Here is a 19,778-nt window from a genome sequence, read left to right as displayed (position 1 = left end):
ACTTGAAGTTGGAGACCATTTACCAGGCAAGAGTTAATGGAATAGCTTGAACCCTTTTCTTTCCAATTGGAAAAAATGAGTACCATTGAATATTCATTATTGATTGAGAACATTTACCACATCTTACAAGATAGCACTGTAGCCTCAGCACCACAGCTGGGTCTGTGCTAGGCTTTATACTTTGTTGTAATCTGTAATACCAACTACTTCTTGATGATGGGATATATTGCCATACATTTCTGTGAAATGAGTTCCTTTTCAGAGGTAGTATTCCCTGAGAACCTATGATAAAGCATTTTAGTAAATCCCTGGAGGATGGTATTGTTCCTAGCATTTCTCTTCATACTCATTCAGAGCTATCACTTAAGTACACTGTCCTATAGCAGTCTACTTCCAGCGTGGACCAGTATGTATATAGAGTCATCAGTATATAGGCTGGACTTTTTTCTTCCTTGGTCAGCTATTGACATCAACAGGAAGTCAGAAGTGTCTTTCAAAGGAGTGGGTTATGTGGCATGTATTCTGCTTATTGTTCATATAATACTACCTCGTATATGATGGGAAATTGAAATCATTTGGATACCTGGTGTCTCATAGTCAGGCTTACATTCTCCACTCTAACCCAATTCTAAGCTGGGAGCGTGGTCTTGCTAGCAGGATCATAGTCTTATTCTCATATCATCAGACTTTTTCTCATTGTGATTCTTCTGTTCCAGCCTTACCGTGGACATTTTAGAGTTCCACAGAATCTATCAGTCAATTTTTCCCTGGCCTAGATCAGCTGAAGAGCCTCTTCCTTTCAGATAATTCAGTAATTGGTCCAGAGCAATATATCAGAATGTAGTATATACTATCTTCAGACCCAAAGTAGCCCAGCAGGCATTGCTCTTTTTTAATGGGGAAGATATGGTGGGGCAAGAAATAGCAACTTTTTCTTTGTGTTAGACGAGAAAATCCTAACAAGCTACAGGCCTTTGACCTTCAGAAAACTCAGCTCAAGTTGTCAAGCCAATGTTTTCTTATGTCTAGCATGTATATCTAAGATGTGTAATTTCCTGTTCTTCAAGTTTTGTCAGCTTGATATCATCAGTATGGATGTCAGGGTGATGTCCTGTGAAGCAGTGAGAAAAAATCCTGATGAACCAGATCACAGCACAGAGAGGTCAGGATGATTTATCACTGAGGCAGCTCCTTTAATGAGAGGGAGACTGCTTCAAGTAGTCTGTGCAACTTAAAAAGAACATACACTTGCCCCATCAGTAAGGATTTTCCAGGTACTATGAGCTATATGTTGATCTGTAGAAGCAACTACAAGTCTGTAGTTCCAGCTGATTCAATTTACCATAATCTGTTGAGTTTCTTTTGTGTTAGTGTGTTTGGTGGCTTACAGGAAACAACAGCAATGGTAATTACTGAGCATTCACTCCATGCCATCACTAAACTCAGAGATAACAGTGGATTATCTTGTCATTGTCCTGCAGATTTTTGGTTTTGTTTTAATTTGAGGCAGGGTCTCACTGTGTTGCCTTGGCTGGCTTTGAACTCCTGGCCTCAAACAAACTCTTCCACCTCAGGCTCCTGAGTACTTGAAACTATGGGTGCACACCACTGAAGCTTTTAAGTCTTCTGTAGCACTTAAGATCTCTGCCTTGCATCTAGGAACTTAGCCTTTTGGTAAAGAGAAATCTCTGCTCTAGGAGTTTGCATTTGCTCTTTCTATAATGGTCTTTATCCAATGGATTAGGGGATTGTAGTGGGTGTTTTGCTGCCTAATTGGTAGCTCCTGATGGTGAGACCAATTCAAGTTAAAACTCATTCTATCACCTGGCCTGCTAAGGCTCCATTCTAATCATCATATCATATCATAGTGGTGTTCTGAATTCCCAGAAATAAATAGCTCAAGGCCAGGGCCCAGTAAACTCCAAAGCATACATTTCCCTTTACTCAATGTACCATTACCACAATCGTAAATAACTAATTTCTGAGGGGAGGGTGAATAGGGAGGTTCATAGTATATGAATGTTGGATATGCTCTGGCAGAGTTCTTTCTCATGCGTTTCTGATCTCTACCCCTTATTTGAGGCGTCTGGGTCTATGAAATGGCCTAGGCCAAGGAGTCAGACGAGGGGGACTCTTTCTCTAGAATGGTAGTCTAGTAGACTTCTCAAATAAGCTAGGCCATCTGCCTCCCATTTTCATCATTACAGAAGATTCCAGTGATTTCCTCACTAGTCTATAATCCCATCAGGGACATAGTGAAGGTGTCGGTAGAAAGGTTGAGCCCATTGGAGTCCATATAACACCCTGATCTCCTCTACTTTGTGCCAGGCATTTTCTGGCTTAAAAAACAAGTTACCTGTATGGTGGTGCATGTCTGTAATCTCAACTACTTGGGATGCTGAAGCAGAAGAATTACAAGTTCAAGACCATCCTGGGCAACTTAATGAGACCTTGTCTCAAAATAAAAAGCACTGGAGATATAGTTCAGCAGTAGAGCACTTGCCTACTACATATGAGTTCCCAGGTTCAGTCCCCAGAACTATAAAAAAACAAATAGCTATCTACTTGGAAAGACACTGGGGGAGTTGGCAGAATCAAAAGATGAGTTAAAGTACCAAGCCTTTGTCAGAGTACACCCTATCATGATGGCTCTGAGACCCTTCCAGCAAAGCCCCTGCTTCTTTCTAGTTTGCAGAACCTGGGAAGGAGAATCTAATTGGGTCAGATGAGACTATTTGGATCAGTCAGTCAAGGGAGGGAAGAGGAAAAACAGCCCACAGGGCAAATGCACCAATTAGTGTGTGTGTGTGTGTGTGTGTGTGTGTGTTGTGTCACCTTGGAGATGGAACCCAGTGTCTATAGGCCAGCCTGGGGAACTTTGTGAGACCCTGACTCAAAATAAAAGGACTGAAAATGAAGCTTAGTGGTAGAGTGCCCCTAGTTTCATTCCATAGTACTGTGAAATGAATGAATGATTGTGAACATCTCTATGACAAATGATTCCCTAAAAGAGCCAGCTGAGAGAATCTGTTTGCCAGAGGTAGACATAGAACTTTCTTTAATATGTAAAGAGTTTCTGCAACCTGTGAGAAAAAGGTAAATAATTTATTGGAAAATGTGCAGTTCACAGAAGAAATATAAACGGTCTGTAAACATACAGAAGGAACACCAACTATATCTAGTAATCAGGGAAGTAGAGATTAAAGCTAAACATTTTGGGCCTATCAGATTTGAAATTTTGAAAAGATTGATATCAAGTATAGGCAAAAGAAGGGGATTGCAGATATTCTACATGGGTGGGGGAGACAGTTTAAATTGGTATAGAATTGGGAGTTTGATTTGGCACTGTCAATCAAAATTTAAATCTTATGTTATCTAGAGAAAAACTTTCACGTGCTCAAATATGTATTTGTAAAAGGGTGTTCATTACAGCATTGTTTACAGAAGAAATACTTACCAAATAACCAAATGGCAAAATGTTCTCATATGTCCATTATGAAATTCTACACTGTCATGAAATGTGTTGTCATAGAAAGACATTATGTGAGAAAACACATGATAGATGAATATGATAGTGTATTCCCAGTTTTGTTTTTAAAACTGTCTATGAATACCTGTGGGTACTCAGGTATATTAATGCATTTTTTTTAAAGTATGGAAGAAATTATGAACTGTTAACCAGTGGCTACCTTTCATAAGGTAGATTTATTTAATTTTTTTTCCCCAGTATTTGGGATGGAACCCAGGTCATCACATGTACTAGGCAAATACTCAAATCACTGAGCTATATCCCCAGCTCTTTTTGTTATGTTTTTAAATTTGAGACAGGGTCTTGCTAAGTTGCCCAGGCAGACCTTGAATTTGTGATCCTCCTGCCTCAGCCTACCGAGTCTTTGGGATTTCAAGCCTGTATTGACCCATTCCCACTCTTTTTTTTTTTTTTTTAATATAAGAAATAAAGCTAAATAACTGTAATATGCATTGGTGAACATATAGCCTGTTGAATGAAGAAGTTGCTGTCCTTCATTTGAACTGTGCCATAAGACTTAAGATCAAGTCACTATGAAAAGTCATATCACCAAATGGTTTTTTGTTCTGGAGTGAAACGGTAGCACAGGGGCGAACAGCTGAAAGGAACAGTCTGAATACCATATGACAACTGTTTTCAGATATCTGACAGGCTGAAAGGAGACTGTAGCATTTCCGTGAATGCCCACCATGGTTGGAAGTTCCAGGCTATGGCTTTCATTTTAGTTGTAAGCTGGAACTGTTTTGTTCACCAGCATTTGTCTTAGGAGAAAGCACTGAATTTGTTTAATAAAAACACTTTGAAAAGTCACTTACTGAGGTTTCTAAAGTATGCTCAGGATTTAAGAAGAAAAGGAAAAAAAGATAAAATGTGGGTAACTCCTGAGAGGAAAGAACTAGGGGAGAGAAAAGAGAGGAAAGAGGTGGAACCAGTATCTGTGTGTGGTGAGCCTGACTTCCTTCCTCAGGACCCATATCTGGAGTTAGACAGTTTCGTTTGTTGGTTACCAGGTGAAGAAGGCCTGTGTGTGTCATCTACTAATGGGACTGAGGGGGATGTTTAAGTTTAGATGGGAACAGAAGAGCCTCTACCTTGATAAGTTGTCTGGAAATAAATGAATCAGAGCTAAAGTCCCATGGGAACTAGCAGCAACTGTGACAAGGGCTTTGGAACTCAATGTTCCAGGAAGGTTGTGGGTTCCAACTTTGCAAGGGGCAGAGAAATCACCAGCTGATATCTAAGTTTACACTACTTAGTGCAAAATTCAAAAAGAAAAATTCAAAAGCATTTGTGTGTCTGGATGTTGTGTTCTTTTAAATAGAACTGTTTTAAGAACTACCTTGAAAGATAGTAAATTTCCCATCACTGCAGAGTGTTTGATTAGGGAAGAGTATGTGAAAGTGGATTCAAACCTAAAACTGAACAAGAGTCATTATGTTCTGGAGATTCTAGGTAGCACAGCAAAGGAAGAAAAGAAATGAAAGGTGTTTTAATTGCAAAGATAGAGACAAAATAGGACTTTTTCACTCAGAGACTATTCAGAAAAGTCTAAAGACTCATCAGATAAATTATTAGAATTATTTTAGCAAGGTTCTGGATACAGAAGCAGCATGAAAAAATTAATGCATTTCTATGCTTAGACTACAAAAAGAAAAAAGTCTAATAATCTTTAAAAATATACCATTTGCAATAGCATCTGAAATGTAAAGTGCCTAGACATAAATTTAATGAAATATTTATAAAAGCTTTAGAGAAAATTATAAAAATGTTTGAAGACATTAAAGGAAAATGACTTAAGTTAGTGAAGAGATAGGATAAATGGATTAGAAGGCTCAATATTGTAAAGATGTCAATTCTCCCCAACTGATGCATAGATTCAATGCAATTCCAATAAAAATCCCAACAGGTTTTTTGTGGAACTTGACAAGCTGATTCTAAAATTTATATGGAGGAGAAAAGATCCAAGAATAGCCAAGACATTCCCGAAGAAGAAGAACAAGGTGAGGAGACCTGCCTTACCAGATATAAAGAGTTATTATAAAATTTTAATAAGTAAGACAGTTTTATATTGGCGCTGGGATAGACCTGATTGGCCAGTGGAATAAAATAGAGAGCCCAGAAGCAGATCCATGTGTAATTGGAAACCTATTTATGACTAAAGAAATGCTGCTGCTGTCTTGGTCGGGGAAAGGATGGACTTTACAGTAAATAGTGCTGGGACAATTGGGCAGTCCTCTGGGAGTATATGAAATGGAATGTTTGTCTCATACTAGACACACTGATCCCAGTTTGTATAAACACTGAGATTTAAAGGGCAGGATTAGAAAATATAGAGACCATAATTTAGGAAAATATGACCTTACAATAGGAAACAATTTCTTAAGCCTTAAAATGTGGATAAAGGAGGTTGAGAGGTACATATCAGGTAGAGCACTTGCCTAGCATCTTCGAGACTCTGGGTTTGTTCCCCACACTACCCAAAAATGTTGATAAAGGGAAAATTTGATGCATCTGTCTATATGAGGTTTCAAAAATTCTGTTGATAAATAGATACCATAAAGAAAATGAGAGGGCAAGCCACAAACTTGGTAAAAGGATAAGTAAGTATCCAGAATATATAAAAAATTCCTACAAATTATTAAGAAAATAATCCAGTAGAATGGTGGGGAAAACTCTGGACTAGGTACTTGGTTGACCAGTAAATCAAGGAAAGATGATGACCCTTAATAATCAGAGAAATATGAATTAAAGCTGTTTAATAAATTTCTGACCATAGCAAATATTGATGAAGACATATAACAACAGGACCACTTCACATTGCTGGTGGGAGTATACATTGGTACAACTACAGTGAGAAACAATCTGGCCTTATCTGTTAAGGTTAAGATAACTTATACCCAAAATTCTTAAATCCTTGCACAAGAAACATAAATATTCATGCTTAGAGCAGGACTGTTTGTTAACTGTTAACAAACCAAATATTCATCAGTAGGACAGAATAATAAATTTTGGTATGGTTTCAAAATGGAGTACTACAAAGTAAAGGGAATGAAATTCAACTGCACATAACAACCTGGACAAATCTTAACATGACGTTGAGCAAAGGGAAAAAAAGCAAGTCACTACTTAATTATTATTCTATTTTTATAAGAAAATAGACAACAATAGTAATGTATTATTTAAGGAGGCAGAATATATGGGGTACACAGATGTTGAGACAGTGTAATGATAAACACATAATTCCAAGTTTCCCTTAAGGCAGGGAAGGAAGAGGACATAGGAGGAACCCAAAGATAACTTCTAAGTTAAACTGAATGATAGGCACGCTTTTTAAAAATAAGTAAATTAGAAAAGCGATTTTTAAAAAACTGGCCTGTTTTTAAAAAATGAGGACTTGGTTCTAGTTAAGGCTTGAGTAAGAGATGAAATGGTGCTTGATGGCCACCTACTGTTCAGAGAATGTAACATCTTGTAGGCTTGTGGTTCAGCTGCTCCTTCCCTACCTGTGTGGGCTAGGTTTTTAAAAGTAGAAACTAAAAGCCAGTAGGTTTCCCCTTATTTTCATTCCCAGCTTAGTCTCTTCAGCCTGAATCTTTGCAGCTAACATCGTGTTCTCCAAGGCAAGCCCTGTCTTTTCTCTTGCTAAACAATGGTTCCTGTTTCTTCCTAACTCTCCTTTTAGGAACCTTAACCCACCTGGAGACCTAGTTTTTCTTCATCGTGACTGGTGGAGCAAGGGATTCCAATAGGACTGTGAGATGATGGTCATTGTTATCCTGACCCTTCTGTATCCAAGACTATTTTAGAGAGTCTTGCTCTTACTGTCTCTGTATTACATCACTTCAGAGAAGGGCTATACAGGAATTTTAGAGAGTATGCCTCCATACTGGTACTGAGGGCTTAAAAAAATGGTGTTTCATCCTGCTTTGAACCAGGATAGAAATCTCTTCTATAAAAAGGAAGAGAAGGCAAACTGGGGGTGAATTAGGAAATTCCAGTCTAAAGTATGGTCTCTGTTCCATGTGCAAGAGCCCAGCCCAGGAAATTCTTTCATGTATTGACAGAATTGGGTCAAAGGGAATTGCTCCTTTAGTAAAATGACATGCATAATTTCCAGAGTTTTAACTCTGAAAAGAAAATCCCTTGAATAGTTGAAGGCAGATGGATTATGAGACCCTAATTCCCCTTATTTTGGGGTCTTTCAGTTTAATTTTTTCTGCTGTTCTCATGGTGGTTATATTTGTTCCTTCTTAAAGCACTTGCTTTCATCTGGCAAAATTGGTTCCCATTGGGCTGAAATTTCCTTTATTTTATTTTATTTTTTAAATAAAGCCAGAAATCTGAGAGTCATTTTTCATTCCTGGCTTTCTCTACCCAGGCAACCTTCCTTCCATCACCAAATCTAGTAATTCTACCTCTAGAGTATACCTTAAATGATTCCGTCTCCCTGTTCTCTCTCCCTGCCTCCACTTCATGCTTCAATTCTTGTCCCTCTACACAGTTATTTTCCATGTAGCTGAGTGTCTTTAATGTAAATTGAATCACATTTTTTAAACATTCAGTAGTTTCCTCACACACTTAAAATCCAAACTCTATTCACAGATCTACATGTAAATGAATAATCTGACCTTAAGCTCATCTCCCACTTCCTCCCCACCAACCTCACCTCTATCTGCCTCTTTCGCTGACCTTTCAGTTCCTCACTCAGGCAAGGCTTCTCCTACCTCTGGGTCCTCACAAGTACTGTTCTCTGTGCCTGAAATACTATCTTCCACACTCATCCTTTCTCATGAACACCTACCTACCCTTAACCTAAATTTGGCCCTTTCTGATACTTTATCTCTAATAGTGTTCTGTTCTTTCATAGGATTTATCATGATATATAATTATATATTTATTTGTTTTATCTGTTTAATGTCTGTCTTTTACCCACAAGTTTGTATTGTCCATGAGGGTAAGAACTGTGTATATGTTTGATCCACCACTGGTTGCTCTGTACCTAGCCTAATAGGTACACAGTATGTATTTGTTAAAAGAATGAAAGAAAACAATATGTGAACCATAATTTACTAAACTGTTCCCCTACTGCTGAATACTAAGGTTGTTCTCAGTTTTGGGTTATTCTGAATAATGATGAAGTAAATGATTTGAACATAGAGATTTTTATTTCCTTAGAATAGATTCTTAGAAGTAAAGTTACTAGGTCAAAAGGTTATGACTCTCCAAGGCACATAAAACATACTTTCAAATCACTTATCAGAAAAGTTGGAATTTATATTGGAATTTTAAACTATTTTTCCTTTTTGTTTCCTTAGTTTTAAATATATAGAACACAAGAAGAGAACTTTTTGAATAAAATTTAGCTTCCTGCTCTCATAAAACTCTTTCATTGAATGCTTATTTTATGCCACATGTAAGATTATCTCATTTATTCCTGTGGCAGGATAATTATCCCAGGGTCACAAATGAAGAAACTTGGGCTAGAAAGGTTAACTGGCTTGCTTAAGCTGATACAACCTAAGCTGTCTCACATCAAAACATTTTATGCTTGCCCACATACCTGTGCTAGCTAATTTACATTTGCTCTAAAACTGCTGCAACATTCAAAGTCACTCTGCCCAACTCTTACTTCCCAGCTGCTGCATCCATGTGAATGCCCACCCTCTCACCAGCTAGTCCTTGCTTTCTTGCTTCATGATGCTACAGGATGGGGTGCTATGTCCATCTATGAGAACCCTAGAGAATGCCTAAATCAGCCTTCCTATTTGGGTTCACTGAGATGCATGTCATCTCTGCATGTTTACCATGAGGATGAATGGCCCATTTTTTCTGTTATGTACCCCACTACTATTATAAGGGTGGTTTATTTTGACTCAGCATTGTATCAGGCCCTAATCAAATAGTATCACAGAAAGAGTATGCTGTGCTTATAGTAGTAGGAATGGCACTTAGCCTCCTGGGGATTCTTGGTTTTAATTTCTAAGGGGCTTGCAGTTATTTAGGGGAGAGGTACATTCTCTCTGTTAGACTGCAAGTATTCACCTGTGTCTATGCCTCATCCCCAAAGTAAAGGTAAAACTTGCTGCCAGGTCAGGGTTTGGTGAGAGCCTGCATGTTTGGTGTTTATCCCTGTTAATTACTCCTTTAATTTCTCTCAACCTTTCAGGCTCTCCCTGCTTGTCCTATCCAGGCCACCTGTGAGGCTGCCTCCAAAGAGGAAAACAAGGAAAAAAATCGATATGTAAACATCTTGCCTTGTGAGTGTTTGTAGGGTTTGGTGCGGGGATTATAACCTGAAATTACATCTCTGACCATGTTTTCTGAGAATGGAAACAATCACAGGAGGGTCAAGACTAGGGTCAAGACTTTGGGCTGAAAGATCCATTACATGGCTTCTCTTGCCACCCCACAGGGTCACTTAGACTGGTTGGTCAAGATTTTTGTTGCAGACTTAAAGTTTTAGGAGGCCAGAAAGAGCAGTTTAATAGGACTAGATAGAAAGTGGGTTATTGGGGTGTTGTTTTATTGTAATGCTCATTGAAAGAAATTCCAATACAGAGTTCTTTATAACCCTGTCTCAGAGTTAGCCTTTGCTCATCATGATCTACCATCCAACAGATATTTTTGTAGGCCAGTGGTCTCTAGAATGGAACATGCATAATCTAGGCATGTGTAAGTGGAAGATGTTTGAACTTCATTTTATATTTCCTTTGTTAAATTTCATACTTTAAAAATCTTTAAATTTTAGCATGCTCTTAAAAAATTTTAGCATGCTTTTAAAATTTTTAAATTTTAGGGTACATAATTATATTAACTTTTATGCATGATTTATCAATAAATGAACATATGTTAGAAATGCATGCTCAAATTTTTATTGTTAACATATGGGACCAAAAAAATTAAGACCATCTACTAGACGTTTACAGCCACTTACATTTTATTTGTCTACTTATTTGTATATAAACAGAAGTGTATTTATTATGTATTTTTAAAATATTGTACACATTGAGGGGTTTGTTTGTTTGTTTGTTTGTTTTTGGACAGTGCTGGAGATTAAACTCAGGGCTTCCTGTATACTAGGCAAATGCTCTACCACTGAGCCACATCCCCAACTGCCTTTCTTTTTTTTTTTTTTTTTTTAAATGTTATATATTATCAGTTAATCTGTTAAACAATTTCCCTTTTATCAATTGGTTAATATTTCATACTGTGGGTATGTGTGCATATAAATTCCACTGATGATAATTGTTTTTCCAAATTTGGGATATTAAAAATAGTGTTAGAATGACAGACATCTTTATACATCAGTATTTCAGTGCACATAGGACTGCAGCTGTCTCAGCTGACCTAAACAATTGCATCAGGAACAGTAAGAAATAAAATTGAATTTACTGGACTAGTAATTATTGGATTCTTCCTAGATGACCACTCTAGAGTCCACCTGACACCTGTTGAAGGGGTTCCGGATTCTGATTACATCAATGCTTCGTTCATCAATGTAAGAAACTTGTGTTTTTCTCATTTATCTTCCTGAAAGACTTTGTTTACCATCTGTTGGTTCTTTCCCAGCTATATGTGCCATTTCAAGTTTTTCCCAAGTCTGATTTTTTTAAAAAGATTGAATAGTTTAAAATATGTCTCAGTTTCCATCTTCCAATGATTAGAAAGATTTGCCAAAACTTAAATTTTTCTCAGTAAAAATTTTAACAGGTTTCTTTTTGCTGACTCTAAACATGTCCATCTCTGAGTTCTCATGCTTTCTCCTTCTGTGTTCAGAAGCAGCTCTGTGCTGCCCTTGTTTGAACTGGATTAGGAAATGGCTTCTCAGATTTAGGCCTCTTCTATTTGGCCACTGTCTCGTAGACTTGTACTTCATATCATTACTTTGGTGTGACCTGGCATCCCATCAGAACTTCCTCATTCACTGCCCATTGTATTGCTTTCTGAATGGGGAAGAGGGTGATTCACAGTCCTTGAATGATTTTTTTACTTTCCAGTGACTTCTCAAGTGAATGCCACATGTATGTAAGTTATTAGGTTGAAAAGTTGTATAACTGGAACAATAAAGACTGAAAAAAGAAAATTAGGGGCTGGGGATATAGCTCAGTTGGTAGAGTGCTTCCTCACATGCACAAGGCCCTGGGTTCAATCCCCAGCACCACACACACACACACACACAAAAAAAAAAAAAAAAAAAAAAAAAGAGAGAGAGAAGGAAAGAAAGAAAGAAAGAAAGTTAATGCCAGTTTTAGTTTTTCAGAGGTTCCTTATCTGTTGAGTGACCTCCAAGTCTCATTTGCTTCTTGTCTCCCACTGCCTATTGTTAGGAAACTTACTCTCAAAACACTTGAAGCTGTTCCACCATACCCACAGGATATTCCTAGAAAGTTTTTGCATTTGAGTAAAACATCCTAAAAAAATAATAATAAGCTAGGTGTGGTGGCATGAATCTAGTCCCAGCTACTTGGAAGGCTGAGGTGAAAGCTTTACTTGAGCCCAGGAGTTTGAGACTAGCCTGAGCAATGTAGTGGAATCTAAAGAAATAAATAACCCTTTGTCCTTCTCAGGGTAAGCCCAGGTTTATCCCTGCAATTACCTCATATGCTTCTGTCTTAGAGGGTTCTTAACCAGTAACATTAAAACATACATTATAGGCTGCTGATCAAACATCAGAAATATAGTCGAGTCTAGGAATTGTTGTTTGAACATTCTTATGCCAGTATTCACTAATAATTCTTTGAAGACTGCTTAGACTATTTGCAGTTTATAATCTTTTTTTTTTTTTTTTTAAATCCCCAAAGCTAATCTCTTGGGAATTTCTCTAATGGAAATTCTCGTTAATTGCCTGGACCTTTTCACAAGGAAGGCCTTGTTAACTGGATCAGAGTTAGACTGGAGAATTTCATTCCTATCAACTTTCTGTTCTCACTTTATTCTCCCTCCACCTCCCCAGGGCTACCAAGAAAAGAACAAATTCATTGCTGCACAAGGTAAAGTAATGACAACATTTTGTTCTTGGTCTTAACAGTGATCCCATAGTGGATTTGGGGTTTCCCTACCCCAAATACTAAATGGAATAGCAAGAATGTAATAGCTTTTCTCGTAATTTTATTACTATCTAAAAGAAATGAAATCCACCTCACAGGTTTACAACTAAGGGCTTTCATCTTGATGACTTATAGTATTCAGGGATCTTTAAAAGAGGTCCTTTTGCTCAGGTACTGTGATGCATGCCTGTAATCCCAGCAACTTGGGAGGCTGAGGCAAGAGGATCACAAGTTCAGGGCCAGCATGGGCAACCTAGTGAGGCCCTCAGCAACTTAGTGAGACCCTGTGTCAAGAATTTAAAGGGAACTAGGAATGTAGCTCGGTGGTAAAGTGCCCTGGTTCAATTTCCAGGATTGATGGATGAATGGATAGATAGACAGACAGACAGATGGATAGAGTAGTTCTTTTGTTTATGTGTATTAAAAAGACTAGAGAAAACTATAATACACAGTAAAGTTGGATGAGGCTCTCTGACCTTGGGGCCATTTAGCCTCAGGTAATTTTAGTTTGAGTTTGCAGTCAGTCTCCACAGAGGATCAACCACCTTACAGATCCAGTTGGGTTCTTGTTACTCAACTCATGGACCTGAGCTTCACAGGTAAGTAAGTGATCTAGGAACCCTCAGAGTAGGGTCTGGTACCACAGTCCTCTAGGTGATCTGCATACATTTTCCGTTTCCCCTGCTGTTCTAATGAGGGTTTCACTCTTGGGAACCTAGCAAAAATATCTTGATGATTGCAGAATTAAAAAATAATTGAGAGGGATGACTTGGAAGGCTGAAGTAGGAGGATCACAATTTTAAGACCAGCCTCAGCAACTTAGTAAGACCGTATCTCAAAATAAAGTAAAATAAAATAAAATAAAATACAATAAAAAGGACTGGGGATGTAGCTCAATGGTAAAGTGCCCCTAAGTTTATCCACAGTACCAAAGGTGAAAAAAAAAAGGTAAGAAGGTAAGTAAGTAATTGATGTTAGTGTGGTCCACTGACTTAAAGTTTTTAACAAATGTTTATTGACCATATCATATGTACTAGACACTGGCATAAATGATGGGAATATGGCAGAAAATGAAACAATATAAGGTCTCTGCCTTTTTTGGAGCATTTAGTTGATAAAGTTTACAAGTAAGTAAACATATTAACAGAAATGTTAATAAGTGACTATGTTATTCGTTGTGATGGCCACTTAGCTGCATGTGGCCATTTTAAAATTAAATTTTTGGGGCTAGGGAGATAGCTCAGTTGGTAGAGTGCTTGCCTTGCAAGCACAAGGCCCTGGGTTCGATCCCCAGCACCCAAAAAAAAAAAAAAAATTAAATTAAATTTTTAAGTTTGGAGATATATCTCAGTGGTAGAGGGCTTGCCTGTCATGTGTGAGGTTCTGAGTTCCATTCTCAGCACCTCAAAAAAAAAAAAAAATTACATTTAAATTTTAATTAGTAAAATTTAAAGTTTGTTTCTTGATTGTATACTAAATAAGACTTATTGATCGATCTTTTGTTTTAAGATTCAATAGCTACATGTTGCTAGAGGATACTGTTAGTGCAGATGTAAAACATTTCCATAATTGCTGAAAGTTCTAGTGGATGATAAAAAGATATAAACTAAAACAGATATAGCAATGAAACAAGGTTATCAGGAAAAGCCACAGAAACTCCTTGTTGCTGCAGCCTCCCATGGGGCCTACCTATTACCTGACAAGGCCTTGCTTTCTCTCCCTCTGTTTACAGCCACCGGAAAGTTCAGACTATTTCATTTTGGGTAGGGATGTTGCTCAGTGGTAGAGCATATGCGAGGCCCTGGGTTCAATCCCTAGCAGCCCCCCAAAAAAGAATTATTTCTATTTTTACCAAAGGGATTACTTGGAATAATAAAAACCAAAGAAGAAAAAATTAGAAAAGTGAGAAGAATCAAGAAAACTAGATTGTCAAGAAATAATGAAGAAGAGTTTAAGAAAATCAATGGGACTACTAAACTTGTAAACAAATTTATGCTCATGCTTGCAGTCTCAGGACTGGGAATACTGAGGTGGTAGAATCACTTCACCAGTTTCAGACTAGCCTAGACAACATAGCAGGGCTCTATCTTAAAAAAAAATTCTAAACAAAAACAAATTTACCCCCTTTCCTCTTCAGTGTTGTGGACTAATGCTACTGAGGCACCTGTTTTTATCTGTTGACTCCTGATAGGTCCTCTAATTCACTTACACAGCTCCTCTCCCTCAGTCAGATAGCCAGGCACAAATGTGCCCTTCTCCCCATCCTCCCAGTAAAATTGGATCCTAATTTTGAGTTAAGGTAATATTTGTTATTTCCATTATCATGAGTATACATAAATATTCACAACTGAAATGTGTAATCTATGTTGTTTTGTACACTTCCCTGCTTCTTTTCTGGGAATTAATGATGGCACATTTTCACAGTCATTTACCTTTTTAATATGCCTACTTCTGATTTTTTCCCCTAAACTTTTTTGCAGTGCTGGTGATCAGTTCCAAGGCCTTGCACACACTAGGCAATCCCCTAAAATTTTTATTAGAAGTTTATATATATTTCCTCTCAGCACTTTCAGATACACAAGGTTTAATTTTTTTTTTAATTAAAAAATTAATTTTGTATGTCCTGAGATCCTTCTAGAGCCTTCCTTGGTTCCATGTTGGATTGGTTTTCAGAGGTCTGTGAGCCTTCTAAGGCTTCCCTTTTCAAATACTCTGGGAATTTGTTAGTCTCTGTTAGGTTCCATTTCTTTCTGTTCGTTGCCTCATACTTGTTTAGAAACTTCTTATAAATTTGAATTCCAGCCTAGACAAGGCACTCATCTTTTCTGGGCCCGAAGACGTTCACCTCAATGCATCATAGGAAGGAGTAAATGTTACATGAAGCACCTAGCTTATTGTCTAGACCATAATGTAGGTATTCAGTAAGCACTCATAATTTCTAATCCTTGACAGTAATATCCTTGGGAAACAAGTGTTCTGTTGTATTTTGACAGCTTCTTGCCTCTAATCATAGTCAAGAGTCTAGCACATACATAGTGAATACATGGGAAACATTCAACTTTTAGGTAGATGGATTTGATATTTAGTTGAAAACATGGACATAGGCTTTCAAAAGCCAGGAATGGGTCTTCCCAATGTCTTAGCACTTTTCTTCTCCTTAGTGTATGTGTTTCGTCTTTGTTATTGGCTACTTTAGGACCAAAAGAAGAAACAGTGAATGATTTCTGGAGGATGATCTGGGAACAAAACACAGCCACCATCGTCATGGTGACCAACCTAAAAGAGCGAAAGGAGGTAGGCGGAGAAATTAGATAGGAGGGGCCTTTGATATAGGCATGGCCAATAGAGGGGCTACTCTCTGGAGTGCTGAGTTTGAGCCCAGCTATCCACATCTTGTGTGCCATGGATCATTCAGGCAAACACAAGCCGATGTGTGTACTAGACTTTTCTATGGCCTGGAAGCCTCAGATGAACCTTAGGGGGACCAAAGGCACATTCCCACATCTGGTAGTCAAACAGCTTGCTCTGGTTCTAAAACAACTTGGAAGGAAGACATGGGCCATTAGTTAAGGGGAAACCACAGAAAGGCTTTTCTCCCCTAACTTCTCAAGTCCCTTATTCCCCTGGTTTCCTTTCCCATCTCGTGCAGCCTTTGGTATATCCTAAAGTTGACAAAGGGAGCTGTGTGAACTGACACTCTGAAGGAATGCAGAGCAACCTGAGGCTTGGGCCAGGGCCTGTAGTCAGATTTCTGATTGCTTCTTTTCCTTGTGTGACTGCCAAGTGTATTCCTGGCTTTCCCCTAAAGCCTGACCTGGGATATTGTGGAAGTACAGATTTTATTAGTAAAATAATTTCAGATTTGCTCTGAATTGAAGGGGTGAGGGTGGTAAAGATAAGTATGGGACTGATGCTCTGTGAAGTGGTGATGGAAGCTAAGGAATTTGATGGAAGGAAGTTGGAATAAATAAGCCTACAGCTACAGCTGGCTGAAGTGAAAATAGAGGCCCTAGGGCTTTCTGGGGACTTGATTATGGCATTTTGCATCTGCCAGGGGCAGTCTGAGATGAGGGGATATGTGTCTGTTTCTTTCCAGTGTAAATGTGCTCAGTACTGGCCAGACCAAGGCTGCTGGACCTATGGGAATATCCGTGTGTCTGTAGAGGATGTAACCGTCCTGGTGGACTACACAGTACGAAAGTTCTGTATTCAGCAGGTACTGTCTCCCCCTCCTTTCCCAGTTCTTGTTTAAGATTGGCTAACCACTGAGAGGATGGGAACAGGCTGGATTATCCCCACTCTTACCCGAGGTGGTCAAGAATCGCTAAGTATGTGATATGTTTTGAGTCTGAAATTAGAGATCTGGCCTTCAGGAAACTTCTGTCAATCCTGAAGAGGGCAGTGCTTTCATGATTAGGCATGAAGTACCAGCTGATGTGGAGTTTGATCAAGATGTGACCAAGCACTGTGGAGTGGGGGATTGGGAGGTGGCACAGTCTCCCAGGTACTGGATTCACCTTTCCTTTCCTACTCCAAAGGCTCCTGATGGCAAGGACCAAGTGGCTTTGCCTAGCACTCCAGAGCAACCCTGGAAGCCTGAGCCAAGGTTGCCTTTAGCTGAAGGGCATGTTTTGCTCTGGAAAGGGCCTTACCAAGAGTCAGGAGTCCTGCACTTTGGCTCTAACCCTGACATTTACTTATTCTGCAGCCTTGATAGGTCATTTAAGTTCTCTTGAGTTTTACCTTCCACATCTGTAGGTTGAGAATAATATTAACAGCTCTGCCTAACTCATAGGGTTACTGGAAAGATTCTCTGGCCATGACCAGAACTTTCTTGGAAACACTCTCACTTTCCCATGTTAACTGATGGTCATTGTTGTACCTTCCCTCTCCTGAGATGCCCATTCCTGGTTTTCAAGGCCAACTAAAGAATTTCCTCACTTCACAGGTGGGTGACGTGACCAATAGAAAACCACAGCGCCTCATCACTCAGTTCCACTTTACCAGCTGGCCAGACTTTGGGGTGCCTTTCACTCCAATCGGCATGCTCAAGTTCCTCAAGAAAGTGAAGGCCTGTAACCCTCAGTATGCAGGGGCTATTGTGGTCCACTGCAGGTCAGTATGACCTGACCCTTGGCTCCCCACATTCTGCCCCTTTGGCCAGAACAGGAAGCAGCATAGGGGCCCTGCCTGAGGAAGTTGGCATGGAGCAAATGAGCAGTGGGAGCCCCAGGGGAGCACCAAGAGAGACTCTTCAAGTTCAACTGCAGGTAGAGACTATGACTTGAGAAAAGAGGGAAGGAAGGACAATCTTCCAAGGTTAGGAGTCGGGAGACCCTGCTATAGAGCTGGATCAAGTGTTGACCATGTATCCTTGCAGCCTTCAGATTCTTCTAAGTGTCAAGGTACCCAATGCTGATAGCTGGAGATGAGAAGTTCAGGGAAGAGGGGGGTTTCTGGTTCCAAGAGAGTCCCAACTCTTTCCCCTTCAGAATTAAAATTTAGAGGCTTGGAAAAAGAGCCCCAGCCTTTGCTGTTCTTCCCTGCCTCCTCCAACAAGGCATGCTGGTCATCCCAGTAACCATCCTCTGCCCTTTGGCTACAGTGCAGGTGTAGGGCGCACTGGTACCTTTGTCGTCATTGATGCCATGCTGGACATGATGCATACAGAGCGGAAGGTGGATGTGTATGGCTTTGTGAGCCGAATCCGGGCCCAGCGCTGCCAGATGGTGCAAACAGATGTGAGTGATCTGTGGGTGAAGGCGGGGGATAGGTATTCCAGTGCCAAAATATCTGCCTACCTCAAAGGTTCACTTACTATCCTAGGTTATTGTAAATGATCATCATCATAAAGTGTGATGAAGAACCCTTATAAATTAAGTACTCATCCAGGCTCAATGGTGCACACCTATAATCCTAGCTGCTCAGGAGGCGGAGGCGGGAGGATCACAAGTTCAAATTCTATCTCAGCAATTTAGTAAGACCCTGTCTCAAAAAAATAAAAAGGACTGGGGATGTTGCTCAGTGATTATGCACCCCTGGTTTCAATCCCAGCTACCAAAATAAATAAGTAAATAAATAAATAAAATACTTAAACAGAGTACCAGCTGGGTGCAGTGACATATGCCTGTAATTCTAGCTATCGAGGAGGCTGAGGCAGCAGGATCACAAGTTTGAGGCCAGTATGGTAATTTTGCAAGACCCCATCTCAAAATAAAAAAGGATTGGGATGTAACTCAGTTGTAGAGCATTCCTCACCCCTGTGTTCTATCCCTAGTATCAGAAAGAAAGAGAAAGCAAGCAAGCACAGAGGAGGTTTTGACTTTGTGTATGGGCGTGTCAAGGAAGGCAGCTGCCATTTTCACTGGACTTTAAAGATAAGGGAACAATCCTTGAGGAAAGCAAGTGAGTCATGATGCATCAGCCACACCCAGAAGCACCAGTGAGATGGGCTTTGTGGCAGGGCACAGCATGAAGAGGGAAGCTGCCTGAAGGCTGGAGCATCATAGATGATTGCAAGCTTTATGCATCTCTACTTTCTGACCATCCCTTCAGACTTTGAGTCTGCCCCCTCAGAATGAGCAGGGTTGCATATATCCTTCTCTCTAAGCTTCCACCATCCCCAAGGCATATAAGGGATGCTGCCTCCCAAGCTAACCATCACCAGAGGGACTCATGCATTTCAAGTCTACTTCTCTGAGTCAGGGCAATAAAAGTGAATCATTTTATTCTTGGTAGGATCAAAAGAAAAGTAGACACTTGTGGGGGAGGGGTGATGTGGCATCATAAGGACTGTGTTGTGTGTAACTGAGAACTTGGCATCATCTGCGTTTCAGATGCAGTATGTTTTTATATACCAAGCCCTTCTAGAGCATTATCTCTATGGGGATACAGAACTGGAAGTGACCTCTCTAGAAACCCATCTGCAGAAAATTTACAACAAAATTCCAGGGACCAGCAACAATGGATTGGAGGAAGAGTTTAAGGTGAGTTGGTGCTGCATGACCAACTCCAGATTGAAGGGGCCATGTGATCTGCGAATTGTGAGTATGGGTAAATGCTTGGCTCCTTTCGCATTTATCAGCAAACGGTAAGTCCCCTGGTGAGACATGCCACTAGTTGAGAAAGTGGCCCTTTACTCAGTTATTCTCACCTTATTTTGCATGTCAGTGTCACTTCAGTTTTGTTTAGGGGGAAGAAAA

The 19,778-nt window shown here is 39.5% G+C and overlaps 1 protein-coding gene across 5 annotated transcripts in view; it reads left to right on the top strand.

The window, feature by feature from the left end:
• The window catches only part of PTPRA (protein tyrosine phosphatase receptor type A), a 136,568-nt gene that overhangs the window by 103,535 nt on the left and 13,255 nt on the right, over nucleotides 1-19,778 (top strand). For 4 of the 5 annotated variants that reach the window (XM_079127541.1, XM_079127539.1, XM_079127540.1 and 1 more), the window contains 8 exons: nucleotides 9,696-9,786; nucleotides 10,951-11,027; nucleotides 12,483-12,519; nucleotides 15,773-15,870; nucleotides 16,673-16,792; nucleotides 17,525-17,691; nucleotides 18,182-18,317; nucleotides 19,413-19,562. In XM_079127541.1, the coding sequence (XP_078983667.1) occupies nucleotides 9,696-9,786; nucleotides 10,951-11,027; nucleotides 12,483-12,519; nucleotides 15,773-15,870; nucleotides 16,673-16,792; nucleotides 17,525-17,691; nucleotides 18,182-18,317; nucleotides 19,413-19,562 (876 nt within the window). Of the gene's footprint in view, nucleotides 1-5,435; nucleotides 5,530-9,695; nucleotides 9,787-10,950; nucleotides 11,028-12,482; nucleotides 12,520-15,772; nucleotides 15,871-16,672; nucleotides 16,793-17,524; nucleotides 17,692-18,181; nucleotides 18,318-19,412; nucleotides 19,563-19,778 lie in introns of all 5 variants that reach the window. The other variant, XM_079127543.1, reaches the window with a different exon arrangement.

Source organism: Sciurus vulgaris, assembly GCF_902686455.1.
Source record: "Sciurus vulgaris genome assembly, chromosome: 2".
Taxonomy (NCBI): Eukaryota; Metazoa; Chordata; class Mammalia; order Rodentia; family Sciuridae; genus Sciurus; species Sciurus vulgaris.
This window is presented reverse-complemented; position numbering and strand designations above follow the sequence as displayed.